Source organism: Zingiber officinale, chromosome 6A, assembly GCF_018446385.1.
Source record: "Zingiber officinale cultivar Zhangliang chromosome 6A, Zo_v1.1, whole genome shotgun sequence".
Lineage (NCBI taxonomy): Eukaryota > Viridiplantae > Streptophyta > Magnoliopsida > Zingiberales > Zingiberaceae > Zingiber > Zingiber officinale.
The window spans coordinates 31,539,447-31,557,085 of NC_055997.1; the positions used below are offsets into that span (position 1 = coordinate 31,539,447).

General features: G+C 36.3%; 1 protein-coding gene across 1 annotated transcript; it reads left to right on the top strand.

Moving 5' to 3' along the window:
* Positions 1-13,048: 13,048 nt before the first annotated feature.
* On the top strand, positions 13,049-16,618 carry LOC121996221 (RING-H2 finger protein ATL48-like). Its single transcript, XM_042550100.1, has 2 exons — positions 13,049-13,253; positions 16,220-16,618. The coding sequence occupies exons 1-2, from the start codon at positions 13,181-13,183 to the stop codon at positions 16,399-16,401; spliced, it is 255 nt and encodes an 84-aa protein (XP_042406034.1). The 5' UTR covers positions 13,049-13,180; the 3' UTR covers positions 16,402-16,618.
* The last annotated feature ends 1,021 nt before the right edge of the window (positions 16,619-17,639 follow it).

Sequence of the window (17,639 nt, forward strand, 5' to 3'; positions counted from 1 at the left end):
CTTTGATGTCATCGGAGACATCTCTTTAGATAAAGACACTCCATGCTTAAAAGGTAAGAAACCTTTCTAGGAGTTTTGCATGCTAAAAACGAGCAAGGATTTTTCCGATGTATTAAGCTTGGGATAAGTAATATATATTTTTTTCTTGCGATCCCTTATTACTTTGATCTCAAAAATATATACATTCTCCCAAGTCCTTTATATCGAATTATTTGGACAACCATACCCTTACTTCTGACAATATTTTGATATTGTTTCCAACTACCAAAAATGTTATCTACGTATAGTACAAGAAACACCACCACTAAATCCATAGGTCTGGATTACTTTGATAAACTGGATGTTCCAAGACCTTGAAGCTTTGCCTCAGTCCATAGACTGATTGAGCTTGCACACAAGATGCTCTTAGCCCTTTACAATGAACCCTTCTGGTTGCTTTATATGGATGCTTTTTTCAAGACTTCCATTAAGGAATGCTGTCTTGACATCCACTTGCCAAATAGATAAAAGAATCCGGATAGACTTAAGCATGGCTACCAGTGAAAAAGTTTCCTTTTTCATCTAGCTTTACTTTTGAAAGTTTCTACCTTCCTGTCTATCCCTCTTTTCCTATAATTGACCTTTTTACACCCAAAGGCTTTTACACCATTTGGTGTTTCTACAAGCTTCCAGATTTTATTAGAATACATATATTCTAATTCTGTTATTCATTACTCTTTGCCAAGATGTTGCATCTTTATCTTGGAGTGCTTCGTCATATGTCCGGAGATCAGGTTCATGTCCTCCAGGGATCGAGTCCAAAAACTCTCCCAAAACATGAATCCTTTTAGGTTGCCTAACAACCCTCCCACTACGACAAGACACTTTCTGCAATTGTGTATCATTTGTGATACGTGTTGCAGTTTCCTTGTGGTATCTCATCTTGTACAGTTGGTACTAGATTAGACATGTCTTTTATTATTTCCTTAAGAACAAATTTTCTTATGGGCACATGGTTTATTACATAGTCCTTTTCTAAAATCGGTCATTGATGCTAACAATGACCTTCTGAGTTTTAAGACTATAAACTTACTTTCATTTCTCTAGGATAACCCACAAACAAGTGAATTCCTGTCCAACTTATCATTGTCTCTCTTCTACATATGTGCTGGATTACCCGAATCTGAATATGCTTCGAAATAGGCTTACGCCTATTCAGCAATTCTATGAGTAGAGAGTTCTGTCTTTGGAAGGTACTATATTCACTTCCGTTTCCAGAGTATATCCTTAAAATGATTTTGGTAATATTCTAAATAACTCATCAATCTACTTATTTCCATAAGAGTCTTATACCTTCATTTATCTACACCATTCTGTTGGGGTGTACCAGGTGCAGTTAGTTGGGATTGAATCCCTACTTCTGATAAGTGACTCCTAAATTCTCCCAAGAGGTAGTTGCCACTACGATCTTACCATAGTGACTTTTACTTTAACATTTCTCCGCATCAGCCTTGTACTCTTTGAACTAATCAAAGTACTTAGTCTTGCGGTACATTAAGTAAATTTATTTGTATCTTGAATAGTTGTCTATAAAATAGACGAAATATTCAATACTACCTCTTGTCTGGATAGTCATAGGATCACACAAATCAGAATGAACCAATTTCAACATATCTTTGACTCATACCCCTTAGACTTAAAATGTTCTTGGTTATTTTTCCTTCCAAGTAAGACTCGTAGGTTGGAAAGATTTCCACTACTAATGAACCCAAAAGTTCATCAACTACCAATGAATCCTACTCAAGTTAATATAACCTAGCCTTAGATGCCAAAGATAAAATTGGTTCTTTTCCGAAGGTTGCTTTCTCTTAAAGTTAGAAGATGTGTTACTAATTTCCATTTGTTGCATCATGAGAGTTATTGGATTTATAAATTGCTAACCAACGTACCAGAACAGATAACTTCCCTCTTTTTCTTAATAACAACTTTGTTATTAAAAGAGACAGAATATCAAGTTCTTTGAATAGTTTAGAAACTGAAAACTAGTTCTTTCTAAACTTGGTGCGTAAAGACAATTACTCAAAAATCCATGTTTTATTCTTATCAAAAGATAAACATCTCCCACTGCAACAGCTACCATTTTTACAGTAGTGCCCATGTGGACGGTGTTTTAATTTTCATTTAGTTGTCGGGTTTCCTGGAACCCTGCAATGAATTGCGGACATGATTAATGACATCTGTATCTACACTCCAGGTTCTGGTAGATAACACCACTAAACATGTTTCAACTAATGAATTAAATACACCTATATTGTTCTTAATTCTAAGAAGATAGTCTACCTTAATGTCCAAGTCCTATTTCCAATCATTACAATTGGGGCTACTAAGTCTTTTCTATAGTATGACTACTAGGGGATTGACAAACATTTTAAATCCTAAGAATCATAAAAATATTTGGTCAAGATCAACTCCTTAAAATCCCCATGAATTTTGTATGTCACGATAGTGTGAACGTATACAAAATCGAAGAAGAGATTTTATTCATTAATTTTATTATCTCGTCAACTTTACTTTATGACGAATAAAATTAATAGTTGATCTGTCTTTGATCAAATATTTGGTCAAAACTTTTTGAATTTAAAATAACATTGATTCCTCAAACAATATTATTTAAATTCACCAACACCTCAAACACCGTGAATTTTGCATGCCACGATAGTGTGGACGTATACAAAATTAAACATTTGTAAGAGGAGGAGTTTACCCATTAATTACCTTGTCAATAAATCTTTATGACAAATAAAATTACCTCAAACACCGTGAATTTTGTATGCCACGATAGTGTGGACGTATACAAAATCAAACATTCGTAAGAGGGGTTTTTAATTTTATTATCTTGTCAACCTATTTATTTAACAAATTAATAGTTGGTTTTCTTCGGTCACACAAATAATAGCAGTGACTCCGATGGGGAGGATACTATTAGACGTGCCTAAGTGTATACCATTACTTGACACTAAGTCCATTAATAAGATTATGCCCCTTCCGATGGGGAAGATCACACGCTCTTAATTAACTTCCTATAGTCATCCAAAATGGAAGTTTAATCTAGTGATCTACAAACAAGCTCATCCGATATGGAGGAAGGCACTCAGAGCCAACGCGCAAACTTGTTACATCACTTATAAACCAGTAATGGAGACCGTGGAATTTATTTAAAATAAATCCCTCTCCCACTTAGTTATTTAAAGTGAGAAATTTTGACTATGCTAGTCTACCTAACATGCATACTAACAAGCACACACAACACAGCATAAAAAACAATAAATAGAAAAACTAATTTTCAACTATTATGGCTTTTATCTATTGCTGTCCTCCGTGTGTCGCCAACCCTAGCTGCTGCCATCTTTGGCCACCGCCACCGGGTCTAGTTGTCGCATCCATCTTGCTCCTTGTTCCGCTGTGCCTCTAGTCATCAAAAAAGTTCCACGCCTTGCAAGATTCGATCCGCGACATAAATAGAATTTTACATTTTTCGATCCTATATTCCTCGAAGGAATGTACATGTAAACTAGATCAAAAAATAAAATCCTAATAAAACTAAATACAACTCCTGCTGTATTTTATAATACAATCATGCACACACAATAAATGCCTTTGACATGTCCAAGGGTCCAATCAGACACATAATAACTATAAGTCATAATAGTTGGATCCTGCATCCACAAAATTAGCACATCCTACTATTATCCTGCCTAAATTATGTATGACATGTGCATAATTAAACTAATACCAAATACACAAAGTCAAAACTCTAGCTCTGATACCAATTGTTGGTTGCTACTCGGAAAACCTAGAGGTTCCACTGTACAAAAATTTTGTACAAAGGTCTGAACCTTTTCCTAGCTACCATGTGTTCTTTTAAATTAAATTTTGGATCGCCTGCGGAACTTAACACGTTTGATCCAAAACTTAATCTATTTGTTCTTTTAGGTTTTGACTTGGATCTCCTGCGTAACTTAACACGTTTGATCCAAATCACCTAAGTTATTAATTCCATTAAATATTAATTTCCAAAATTGGTTCCCAGTACTAACGTGGCGAGGCACATGACCTTCTTGGATATGGGAGCAACCACCACCGACTACACAAAACCTTTTAAGGAAAGCTAATATTTAATTTCCTAAAATAACTTTAGGTCAACCGAAAAGAACAATCAAATCACAAGGAAAAGAAAAACAAAAGAACACTATATCGAAAACAAATTCGAAACACTAGAATCGTATGCCTCTTGTATTTAGTATTATTTCCAAAAATAACTAGTATGATGCGGAAAGAAAAATTACTAGGTATACCTTTTAGAAAGACCTCTTGATCTTCTACCGTATTCCTCTTCTAACCTCGGACGTTGTGTGGGCAACGATCTTTCGAGATGAGAACCACCTAGGCACCTTCTTCCTTCTTCCTTCAAGTTTCGGCCAAGCACAAGAACTTTCAAAGGATGAAGAATTTTCCACCAACCAAGCTCCAAGGGATGCATGCTTTCTCTCCTTCTTCTCCTTCCTTGATCCGACCATATCCTCCAAGCTCCAAGAGATGATAGATTTCGGCCACAACAAGAGGAGAGAAGAGAAAGGGAAGGGCCAGCCACCACACCAAGGAAAAGAGGGAGAAAAATAGAATAGAGTCCTTAGCCTTGAAGTCTCCTCTACCCCCTCTTTTATAATCCTTGGTCTTGACAAATAAGGAAAAATTAATAAAAACTTCCTTAATTCTTTTGCCATTGAAAAGGAAAATTTATTTAATTAAAAACAATTTTTCTTTCAATTTGTAATGGCCGGCCACCACATAAATTCTCCAAGCAAATAAAATTTTAAACAAAAATTAAAACTTCCTTATTTGCTTCCGGAAATTTATAAAATTTGTCCAATAATTTTTATCCCTTCATGATTGGTTTATAAAAAGAAAATTTAATAAATTAAAATCTTTCTTTTAAACATGTGGATAAAAAGAAAGTTATCTCTATAAATTAAAAACTCTTTTAATCTACAAATAAGGAAAGATATCAAATCTTTTCTTAATCTTTTGTAGAAACTTATAAAAGAGAATATTTAATTTTAAACTCTCTTTTAAATCATGAACATGGTTAAAAAGGAAAGTTTTCTTAAAATTTAAAATCCTCCTTTAATCAACAAATAAAGAAAGATTTTCAAATTTTAAACTATCTTTTAAACATGTAGATAATTTACAAATTAGGAAAGTTTTTACCAAAAATTAAAACCATCCTTTTAAACTACAAATAAGGAAAGAGATTAATCTCTTCTCTTAATCTTTTGTAGAAAGCTATAAAAGGAAATTTTTAATTTTTAAACTCTCTTTTAAAATCATGATATCCACATAAGAAATAATTTTAATAAAAATCCTTTTTAATATTCTAGTGGCCGACCACCTAAGCTTGGGACCCAAGCTTTGGCCGGCCACCTACATGGCTCATCCACTTGGTCTTGGCCGGCCCCATTGGATGGGTAAGAAGGTGGGTGTGCGGTGGGTATAAATCTCTATATACTAGAGGCTACGATAGGGACCGAGAGGAGGAATTGGTTTTGGTCTCCTGATAAAATTAAACATCCCGTGCTCGCCCCGAACACACAACTTAATTTTATCAATAATAATTCATTCCACTAGAGAACTATTATTGAACTACCGCACCAATCCCAAATTACATTTTGGGCTCCTTCTTATCATGAGTGTGTTAGTCTCCCTGTGTTTAAGATAACAAATGTCCACTAATTAAGTAAGTTACTGACAACTCACTTAATTAATATCTAGCTCCAAGAGTAGTACCACTCAACTTCATCGTCATATCGGACTAAGTCCACCTGCAGGATTTAACATGACAATCCTTATGAGCTCCTCTTGGGGACATTCTTAACCTAGATTACTAGGACACAGTTTCCTTCTATAATCAACAACACACACTATAAGTGATATCATTTCCCAACTTATCGGGCTTATTGATTCATCGAACTAAATCTCACCCATTGATAAATTAAAGAAATAAATATCAAATATATGTGATTGTTATTATATTAGGATTAAGAGCACACACTTCCATAATAACTGAGGTCTTTGTTCCTTTATAAAGTCAGTATAAAAGAAACGACCTCTAATGGTCCTACTCAATACACCCTTAGTGTACTAGTGTAATTATATAGTTAAGATAAACTAACACCTAATTACACTACGACCTTCCAATGGTTTGTTCCTTTCCATCATGGTCGTGAGCTACTGTTTATAATTTATAAGGTACTGATAACATGATCTTCTGTGTGTGACACCACACACCATGTTATCTACAATATAAATTAATTGAACAACTACATTTATCACAAATGTAGACATTTGACCAATGTGATTCTTATTTCTAGATAAATATTTTATACCAAAAGCTAGGCTTTTAGTATACATTCTAACATATTCATGGAGCTTAGCCAACTTGTTCCAAAGTTCTTTGACATCTTCATATTGTCTAATTTTACATAGAATTGTGCTAGGCAATAAATTAACCAATAATTTGGTTACTTTGTCATTTGCTTCGTACCTTTGGACTTGCTCCGGGCTCCATTTGCTCCTCTTGAGAACTTTGCCCTTTGAATTCGTTGGAGCTTCGAAGCCTTCCATAAGAGCAAACCATTGCTCTATCTCCACCATTAAGAAGTTTTCGATCCTTGATTTCCAAAGATCGAAGCTTGTAGATGTGTACGATGGAGCTACCTTTGTGTCAAATCCAAGTCTATCTTGAATTTCATCTTAAAGTTGAGCTTCTTGAATTCTTTGACTTTGATAATTTTGCTCCAACTTCTTCACCCTCTAGCTCTTGTTGTTATGTTTGACCCTTCCGGCGATGATTCCGGTGAAAAGCGACCTCGCTCTGATACCACTTGTTATGACCAAAATGTAGCTACAAGGGGGAGTGAATAGCTCGTCGCGTGCTCGTGGTCGGCGTTGCTTGTTTCTTCAAAGATGTGCAGCGGAAATGTACAAGAAACAACACACACAACGCTAACAAGTAGATTTACTTGGTATCCACCTCCAAAGGAGGTGACTAGTTCAAGGATCCACACATTCACACACACCTCCACTAAGAAAACCATCCTTTATGGTAACTACCAAAGGCGGAGAAGCCCTACAAGTTCACACTACAAGAAGAAAAGGAAAGGAAAACAAAATACAGCACAAGCTTACAAGAAAACCCTAACCCTAGCTTTCTTCTTCAGCTGTAGATCCGCCTCTTGACTTGGAAAACCTCCAAGAACCTTCAAGAACTGGCGATCTGAACTTTGTGGAGAAGCTGTGGGAGCACAGTGAAGATCTGAGATGAATCAGTGAAGTTCTACCGAAGAAGACGCACGCCAACGACATTTATCTACGCCAACGATCAGATCCCGATCGATTGGATTGCTCCCAATCGATCGGGGAGGCTTTGGATCGATCAACTGATCGATCCAGAGCGCCTCTGTACTCTGGGAATTTGCCTGGATCGATCGGCCGATCGATCCAGGGCTTATCGCGATACATCGTAGCTTCCCAATCGATCCACTGATCAATTGGGACCTCTGGATCGATCAGCTGATCGATCCAGTAGGCTTCTGTGCGCGATCCACTGATCGATTGGGACGAAGGCTTCTCGCGGGGACTCCCCAATTGATCGGCCGATCGATTGGGCTCCAGCCAATCGATCGGCTGATCGATCCAGCCGCTGGTTTTTGCCCAAAACCAAGTCCCAAGCCCCCCAAACTAACATCCGGTCAACCTTGACCTGTTGGTACATTATGCCTAGCATCCGGTCACCCTTGACATGCTAGGACTCTCTCACCAAGTGTCCGGTCAATCTCTTTGACCCACTTGGACTTTTCTCCTCGTGCCAAGTATTCGGTCAATCCCTTTGACCTACTTGGACTTTCCATTGCCCGATTTCACTCACCGGGACTTCCCTTCTACCTAGCTTCACTCACCAGGTCTTTCACCTAGCTCCACTCACTAGGATTTTCACCTAACTTCACTCACCAGGATTTTCCTCTGCTTGGCTTCACTCACCAGGATTTTCCTCTGCCTGGCTTCACTCACCAGGACTTTCACCTAGCTTCACTCACTAGGACTTTCACCTAGCTTCACTCACTAGGATTTCCTCACTGCCTAGCTTCACTTACTAGGTCTTTCACCTGGCTTCACTCACCAGGATTTTCCTCTGCCTGGCTTCACTCACCAGGACTTTACTCCTACCTAGCTTCACTCACTAGGACCTTCCAGTCAAGTATCCGGTCAATCTTGACCTACTTGACTCTCCTTCACATCTCAACTGGTCAACCTTGACCAAACGAGAATTGTATCAACAATCTCCCCAAATGAACAACTGCACCTGCACTGTCCATATCATCTAAACCCAATATATTGTCAAACATCGAAACTCAAACCAAGACTCAAGCTTGGTCAACCAGGTCAACCTTGACCTAAGGGATATTGCACCAACCAAGATATCATCTTCCACTTTTGCTAGTGTCGTGGTGAACTGGAGAGAGTATGAATTATAGATACAATTTGAAAGAAGTTGTTGTTGGATCGAGTCACATGTAAGAGGGGGCGGGGGTGAATCATATGGTTTTTAAAACTTGTCTTTTCTTTTCAAATTTAAAAGCAAAGTATGCAACGGAGAATGAAAGTTAGGAAGCGAAGTAAAAGAAAAGGCAAACAAATACACAAACTCGGTCGATTTACTTGGTTCAAAGCCTTCGATGACTCATACTCTAAGACCTAGGTCTCGCGGACCTATCGATAGATAATTCACTAAAATACCTTTTTAGGTACCTCCAAAAAAGGAAATCGAGTACACAGAAAGATGAAACAAGTGCAACACACTGCACTTGTCCTTTTGTAAATAATTAAGTACACAAATTACAAGTTTATTACCCAACACCTTCGAAGATTGTTAGCTTAGGTTCGGTGTCGGTCGACTCCTTGGCAGTAGTAGGGCCCAACAACGTTGTATCAAAGTCATAGTAGAAAGCCGGAGCAATCGGAACCTCAAATGGATGCGTAGAAGCTTGTATGAAAGTTGTTGTAGAAGCTTAAATCGAGAAACCCTTATAAAGGTTGTGGAAGGCGCCTTCAAAGGCCTTGAAGGCGCCTCCAATCCGACAAACTTGATCTTGAACTAATTGTCCCTTATCCGCAATGAGGTCTGATTCTTATCCTGCAGAAGACGCCTTCCATACATTAAAGGCGCATTCTATGAATAGTGCCAAGGAGCCTTCCACTGCTTGAAGGCGCCTACCATTCCCTGGAAGGCACCTTGGGTATTGTTCATCCAAGGTTTTTTGTACTCTTCTTGCCCTGTAAAATATGTTAGTTCAATAATAAATACAAGACAAGTGTTAGCATAATGATACTGAGAAGTAAATAGACCCTATCTCTACTGAGACCGTAATCTAATGAAAGTCTCAGTTTAGGGATCCGAAATAATCATAAACTAGACCGACGCTTACTATCCTATAACTGGAATGTGTCCTCACCGAGTCACTCTCCTCCAGTGACTTATCTTCACTTATCTATTCACAGTCAGTTGACTAGCCTCACGACCCATGAGGTCTTCATGCCAGTTGTTACTGGACTTCTGCCGGTTGTCCACAGAACTTCTTGCCAGATATCAGGTCAACCCGTTGACCTATCTGGACTTCGCACCAGTTATTTGGTCCAGTGGACCTAGTTGGATTTCAACCTGGTGTCTGGTCCTCCAGACTCATCAATTGATGCATGCTTGGTAAAGCACTTAGATCACAAAGACACTTAACTTAACTCACTTGTCATTTATCAAAACCTGAGTTAGATCATTAGTGCAAATTACACCAACAATCTCTCCATTTTTTATGCAATAACAACTTGGGTTAAGGTTAGGAAAGGATATGCAGAAATGAAATAAGATAGCATGACTCAAGAGAATAAAAGTGTTGAGTAATTGTAATTTCTATTTTCTCTTAGTTATTTTAGGGTTAATATTTTTAAGATTAGTTTATCTTTTGCTTATAACCCTTACCCTTCCCCTTTGGCATTTATCAAAAAATATGTAGAGGAATTAAAACAAAAATATAGAGTAAGCATGGGAGGTAGGCATGAAAAAATTGATAAGGAATGTAGTATATTTCAAACTTAGGGAGAGGTTTTGAATAAAAAAATACTAAGTCAAAAGATTGTAAGTCAAAGTTATTTTTTCTAATATGTTTTTGTAGTAAAGGTAAATTTGAAATTTTCAAAACTGTAGGTTACAAAGTACTTTTTAAAGTAAAAAAAAAAATTAAAGAGATTAATAAGTAAAAAATTTCCAAGAACAAGAAGAAAATTTTTAAAATAATTTTCAAAGTGATAAAATGATTTTCAAAGTATTTTTCAAAATATTTTTTCAAGACATTTTCAAATAAACCATCAAAGAAGTTATTTTTAGAGTAATTACCAAAAATTTTGCAAATAGTTTTAAAGGTTTGAAGTTTATCTTATGCAAAAATATTCAAGGTAATTCTTAAGTGTTGCAAAGCAGTTTTTAAGGTTTCATTTTCAGTGCAACTTTTGAAAGTGAATTTTTCAAAACAACTTGTAATTTTTTTTTTCAAAGTTTCATTTTCAGTGCAACTTTTGAAAATGAATTTTTCAAAACAAATTGTAAAAAAAAAAAAATTAACCATTTAAGTAAATTCATTTTGAAAATAGAATATATTTTTTAAAAAAAATCAAGAAGAGGAAAAATTTTAAGATGAGAAAAAAAATTTTGAAATGTATTTTTCATAATATTCTCCCCTGAACTTGATATTATTTAAGAAAAGTATTCATCTAGAAATTGTCCTTAAATGTCTAACCATTAGTTATTAACTAACTATCAGAAGATAGCAGTATTTACTTGGTTAGTCAGGTTAAGTATATATATGCAGCTAGTATTTGACTAAGATGGATTACTTAACTTGATCACTATAATTTGGTATTTCTCACCTAGACTTGCGTTGATGTACGAATATAAAAATCTTAAGTCCAGACAATGGACCTACACATCTCACGTCGTTCTAAGTTTGTCAATACACAATTAAGATAAATCTAGTGTGTTTGTAAGATGCTCAAGTCCTAGATCTATAGGTGTATGTTTTCTATGGATGTGATCTAGACTAATGCTAAAGTTAATTTTGAAAGTCTAAGGAAATGGGAATTTTAGACAATAATGTAAATATTTTTCCATAGATTTTGCAAACCCTTTTAAACATTAGCAGTCCTAGTCTATGAAGCACATTCCTAAATTAATCAATCAACAGAGGTAAAGAGTGGCAAACAGTGTAGGTCCGGATAGGCCGACTGGAGAGGGTTTTGCCTGAAAAATAACTAAAGACCTTTCTCGAGTTCTGGAATTAGATTAGTAGCAATAGCATAAAAATAAACAATATAAAAACTGAAAGAAAGATACTCAGAATTTTACTTGGTTACAACCAGGATATTTGTTAATCCAAGACAATGACAGTACTAGAAAAAATCTCCTTCGTGTAGGCGGAGAAGCCTCTTACAATCTTTGAACGCTCAGACTATTGCTAGGAAATGAATACTTGAATTGTTGATCTATTTCCTAGCTCCAGGAGTCTTTTTATAGCTCCTGAAAATTCTATTCATAGCTCAAGGGCGCCTACCAAGGGTTCGAAGGGCGCCTCTAGCTAGGTGGCAGCGGATAAAACTTTATCCGCTGCGAACAACTATTTTGGCCAGCTCAAGGGCGCCCTCCATAGGCATGGAGGGTGCCCTCCGCCTGAAGGCAGAGGAGGCACTGGCTTGCTTTGGAGGCGCCTTCAACACCTTGTTGAGGGGCGCCTCTAGCAGTGTTCTCCAGCTCCTTTCGCTCTCTTGCTGTTTCGATCACCTGGGTGATCGCGACCAACCGAAATAGGGCTCACCCGAACCCAATTTCTGGCCTTCTCCTCGAGCAAGCTTTCGCTCCGGCTTCTCGTCCCTCGAACGTCGTATATGTTCTTCTCGTCCACCGGTGCACTCTTCCGCAGTTCTCTCGTCCCTTGGACGTACCGAGCCCATCGGCTCTCTTCCCGTGTCGTCCTTCTCGCTAGTTGTGTCTTCCGCTCGACTTCTTGTGCTCCTAAGCTCCTGCACACTTAGACACAAGGATTAAACCAAAATAGAATCTAATCTAACTTGGTTGATCACACCAAAAACAACCTTGGGGTTCTAACAATCTCTCTCTTTTTCAAATGTGAGCAACCCAAGTTAAGTTAGGGTAAAACAATCATAAGGTAAAAATAATAAAATTGCAATACTAAGTAAATAAAGTTGCAATTTACAATAAGGTGCAAATATATTCAAAATTAAAATTTTTTGAACTATCTCCCCTAGACTTAATCTTCCTTCTCCCCCTTTGATAGCGATTAAGGTGGTCTAAGTGGAAGTCACAATTGAGGGAGTTGGTATTGAAGTTGTGGATAGGGCTGGAGAACAATCCCAACAACTAGCACTGCAAGGGAATCAAAGCAAACGAGGAGGAGCTCTCGAAGGAGGTGGAGATGCATGGGAATCGAAGCGAACGAGGAGGAGCTCTCGAAGGAGGTGGAGATGCAAGTATGAACGATGACTTTCCGCCCAATTTGGGAAGATGAAAAGGTAAAAAAAAAAATTGATCCAATGATGAATTCATAAGTCCATTGGTCCATTATTTGATAACAAGTGAATAGTAAAAAAGATAACTAATCCATTATTCCTCGTAGAGTAAACAGCAAAAACTTTTTCTATGGAAAGCATTCCTCAGTTTTTAAATCGGCTCTCATAAGTAAAAAGGGCAAAGTGAAGTTGCTTTCCTTAAATTCATATATTTAAAAAACAAACTGAAATGATTATAAAAGTGATTTTGCAGAATGTTTATATAGGTTATCCGAAAATAATAAAAAAATGGATATATAAAATAAAAAATTAAAAAAAAATATAAGGACAAAATTAAAATAATATATGCATTTATATATTTATACATATTTAATAATATTCGGGAAGTTTAGGTTTGTAGTAGGATTGAAATTTAAAGCGGTGGCTTCCCGACGGCCGCGTATTCGCGTCGCTGAATCGGAAGTAGAGAGTAAGGTAGAGCTTGATCGCCTTCGCGTTAGGTCGCCTTCGGAAGATGGGCGCTGGCGACGCAGATACAGAGGAGCTTTTTAAGAGCAAGAAGCGGGCGAATCCGTTCGTCCCTATCGGTAAGTAGATCGCCGTCATTTCTATTTTTCAATTCGATCCTCTTGAATTGGCGAAAGTCATTTGATTTGATCATTTTACGGGGTATTTCCGTGATCGAAAAATTGCGTTTCTTTGGTACATGGTGATCATTATGCCCAATTTAGGTTTTTCTTCTGCGCGTCTAAGGATTCTAGGAAGCGGATATCTGCTGTGAGGTTAAATCATATCGAAAGGCGATCTTTTTGTCTAACTAGATTGTCTTTCTCAGTGTGATTGATCGCTTTCCCCTACATATTAGGTCACAGACATAAAACTGTCCCAGATCCAGATTTTAAGATTTATCAGCTCGATTAATGATTTTAACTCATGATTTGACCATTACTGCGTCCGAATTCATTCTACACGAACCTTCTATGCAAAGGCATGCAACCTTCTGAGCTAAAAAAGAGACTTGGCAATGCCACTGTACTTTTGTTGTTCGGCCAAAGAAAACAAACGGCAGGATTTAAATAGTGTGGATTCGTCATAGACTTATTATTGCTTTTGTTATTGTTGTTATACAATGAAAACGGATGATGGATCAACCATTGCACAAGTTTATGGAAATTGCTAGTTACCATTTTTTAAGTGTCCAAGGAAGCTTTTTTCACTCGGAACTCTTAAGAAATATTACACGATACTCTTTTATGGCGTATGAGGAACAAACATGGACTATTTTTGGTTTCTGGAATGAATTGACTAGGAATTCTTGGTGTATGAGGAGCACACTTGCACCATTTTTGGTTTGTGGAATGAATTGATTAGGGTTCTGATAGTCATTCTTATGAGAGTGAAATGGAAATATCCATTTTTTTAGTTTGGTTCAAGGAGTAGAGTAGATATTTCATTCTCATTCTTTTGTTTGGTTTGCTAGAAATGTGCAGCAAATATATTGGATATAGAAGACTTCGAAAGACAGTTTGTGGAATAACAACTTTGATTGGTCAGAATAAATTGTTTGATTGATAGGCGAAACTACTGAGTTAGGTTAAAAAGACATCTGATTTTGCTGTTAGAATGTGAAACCTAAGCTTCTAGTTTCAACTAAGAATAGGAATAATTGTTTCCATCAGAATTTATCATGAGTGAAATGCTATTTTTATGAACTAGATATTCCATTAAGCAAAGTCCAAACTTGATATAACAGTGAATTGCTAAAACATTAAATAGAAATCTCTCATACTTGGGGAAAAAGGTGTATTATCAATTGACACATTCGTTAAGGATTCTTGCTGCAATTTGTCAGGTTGCAAACGAAGTCCCACATTGAAAACACATAGAAATAATTATAGACTCTCCATTGGTATAAGGCCCTTTGAATAGAGCCCAAAAGTAAAAACATGAGAGCTTAGGCCCAAAGTCAACAATATCATACCATTGTGGAGATATCTTAATTCTTTTGATCTTGACAATTAGTATCAAAGCCTTGACTGCCAAAAGGACTAACCGCCGACTATGCACAAGAGTCATGTGGATGGAATATTGACCTCTAACAAAAGAAGTGGGAGATCCCAAGCCATGTGGATGGAATATTGATCTCTAACAAAAGAAGTGGTAGTTCCCATGTCTGGATCAAGATGATCAGACACTAGGCAAAGAAGTCCTAGTTGTGGCTCGGCAAGGAAGACCTAGTAAGTCAGGTGGACCGAGGGGCAGGAAGTCCTAGTAGGTCAGTTGGACCAAGAGGCAGGAAAGTCTTGGTGAGTCAAGGATCAAATGATATCAAGTGGATAGGCTTGAGGGGGCAATTCTTCGTTTGAGGAGGATTGTTGGGTTGCAAATAAAGTCTCACATTGAAAGCACATGGAAATGATCATAGAGAAAGATATCTTTATTGGTATGAGATCTTTTGAATCGAGCCCAAAAATAAAACAATGAGGGCTTAGGTCCAAAGTGAACAATATCATACCATTGTGGAGATATCCTAATTCTTTTGATCCTAACACAATTCTATTAAAATGTCATGTCAATAGTTGGCTTTGCATAGCGTAGAGATTGTAGTATTTGTAGATATAAGGAATATGGAAAAACAAAAACCATGTAATGCAGTTTATCTGGAAAAACAAGAAACCATTTGATATAGATATGAAGGAATATGGGAAAACAGGAAACCATGATGACGACATACTAGGACAGAACTCGCAACTAATTCCCTCACAATCATGAGGGAGCAGCATGGTCTCTCTTTCTCGTGGTGACCGATCACTGCATCTCATGACTTAGTGAACTAGCTGATTTACAAATTTAAAACGCTAGGGCATTTCTCAAAAGAAAACTAGATCTTCTAGGCTAATACGTTTCACTCCACAAAATGTGTAGAATAGAACAAAATTCACAAAAGGAGTCATTTGTAGGAAGGATTGGATGTAGTGTACAAATTACAAAAGAGTAGGTACAAAGAAATAAACCATAAAGCATATATCCTTAATGCAACTGGGTGAAAAGAACAATTTAGTATAGAGGATCTGTGAAAGAAAGTATATCATGTAGTGATGAAAGAAATATATAGTGATAATTATATAAGAGCTATGAGAAAAAAATATAAACAGAGTATCTACTCTGATTAAAAAAATCTGCTTCTTTAACTTGGATTGGTGGAAAAAAAAAAATCAAGTTGATCAGATGTAAATAATTGTGACTGAGTGTTATCTAAGCCTGTATGAAAAGAGAAGAGGAGATGAGGCACGATTTCTTGATGCTCTTGACTCTGAAAGAATCTGCATCTTCTATTGTTTAAGAAATCAGAAAAAGAATGCTAGGCAAACTATTATTTCAGTTACTGGATAATCTTTGATGGGTTGGTCCTACAATTTAAAGACAAGTTTTATCCAATTCAATTTGTTTCTAATCCAACTCTTAAGTGTTGTCTATTAGTTTTTGTCAAGAGTGAAAGGCATTAATTATTGGTAAATTGCATTGTTCTTCTCCATTCTTAAATAATTCTCAGGTGTACTCCTCACCGCTGGTGTACTCACGGCTGGTATAATTAGCTTCAAGAGAGGAAATTCCGAGCTGGGTCAGAAGCTGATGAGAGCTCGTGTTGTGGCTCAAGGTGCTACAGTTGCATTGATGGTCGGCAGCGCTTACCACTACGGTGAAGAGATAAAATTTTTTAGGAAAACAAATTAGTCGATACTAAAATGCAGGAGCATTTTGCATTTTAGTTGGCCCTTCCAACTCCATCATACCACAACATTCTATTTCTACCAGCAAATCTGTCTTGTTTTCAAGAAGATGAAGCCAACCAAAACAAATGGAGAAAATGGTGGCAATGGAAATAAACCTACTATTTGTTTTGGTTATTGTAGACTTTATATATGGCAGATTGATATCCATTCCCCCCCTTTGCTTTGGTCTCCACTCTCCATTGGATCAATATCCATGAATTACTCCGCAATGGCTAACTATAGCTTCTTGATTTGCCTTTTTATATATGGTCATGGGATTGATCATGTGAGGTTGTTAGAGTGGTGGATTTCATCTTTTTACTACAATATCTATGAATTACTGATTATATATTGTCCTCTCATTTTACTATTGTGAAGAACTTGAGAGTTAAACATAAATACTAAGTATATTAAGGACTTATGATTTACATTGATAAATAATAAAGTGTACATATTAAAAAGGTATTCTTTTTTGTCTAAATTGTTGAACGGGCGTTTCATTTTGATTTTTTTTTATTAAAAGGACATCTCATTCGTTATTTTAAATAACGTAACTATCCAAAATATTTTTTTATTATTATTTTGTATATAATGTTCATTTAAATTTTGAATTGATCGGTCGTATTATAACAACTATAACAGTTATAGCTTATAGTAGTTATGATTCGTAACTATCACAACATAGAAAATAATTTTATTTTAATTAAGAGGATTAAAATTTTTAAAAGCTTTCAAAAATAATTTAAATGATATTTTTAGCCTTAAATTGAGTTGTTATTGTTACACTTAATAATAAATATACGTGGCAAAAGACGATTCACTCGTCTCAGTGTTTCTGTCAATCTGTTCTTAAGTAACACGGAGGAAGTAAATTAAGGATGACTATTAGCCATTAATGTTAGTGGTAAGGTTGTTTCTGTCAATCCGTCCCTAAGTCAACACAGAGAAGGTAAATCAAAGATGGTTATTAGCTATTAGTGTAAGTGGTAAGGTATGAGGGTGGACATACTTAAATCCATCGAGTTTCAACTCTAAATTTAATAAATATAAATTTATGAACGAATTTTAATTTGATATATTATATCATCTGTAATTCAATCTTGTAATTCAATCTAAATAAAACATTATGTCCTATCAAGCTTACATAATATTTATGTTGTAGAACCATAAAACTATAACTGTTACAATTATATACAACTC

What these genes read in the sequence shown, in the direction of transcription:
- LOC121996221 (XM_042550100.1), top strand. Translation starts at nt 13,181, where the DNA reads ATGGGCGCTGGCGACGCAGATACAGAGGAGCTTTTTAAGAGCAAGAAG. An exon ending in GAATCCGTTCGTCCCTATCG is followed by an intron (nt 13,254 to 16,219) that starts GTAAGTAGATCG and finishes AATAATTCTCAG; the next exon opens with GTGTACTCCTCACCGCTGGT.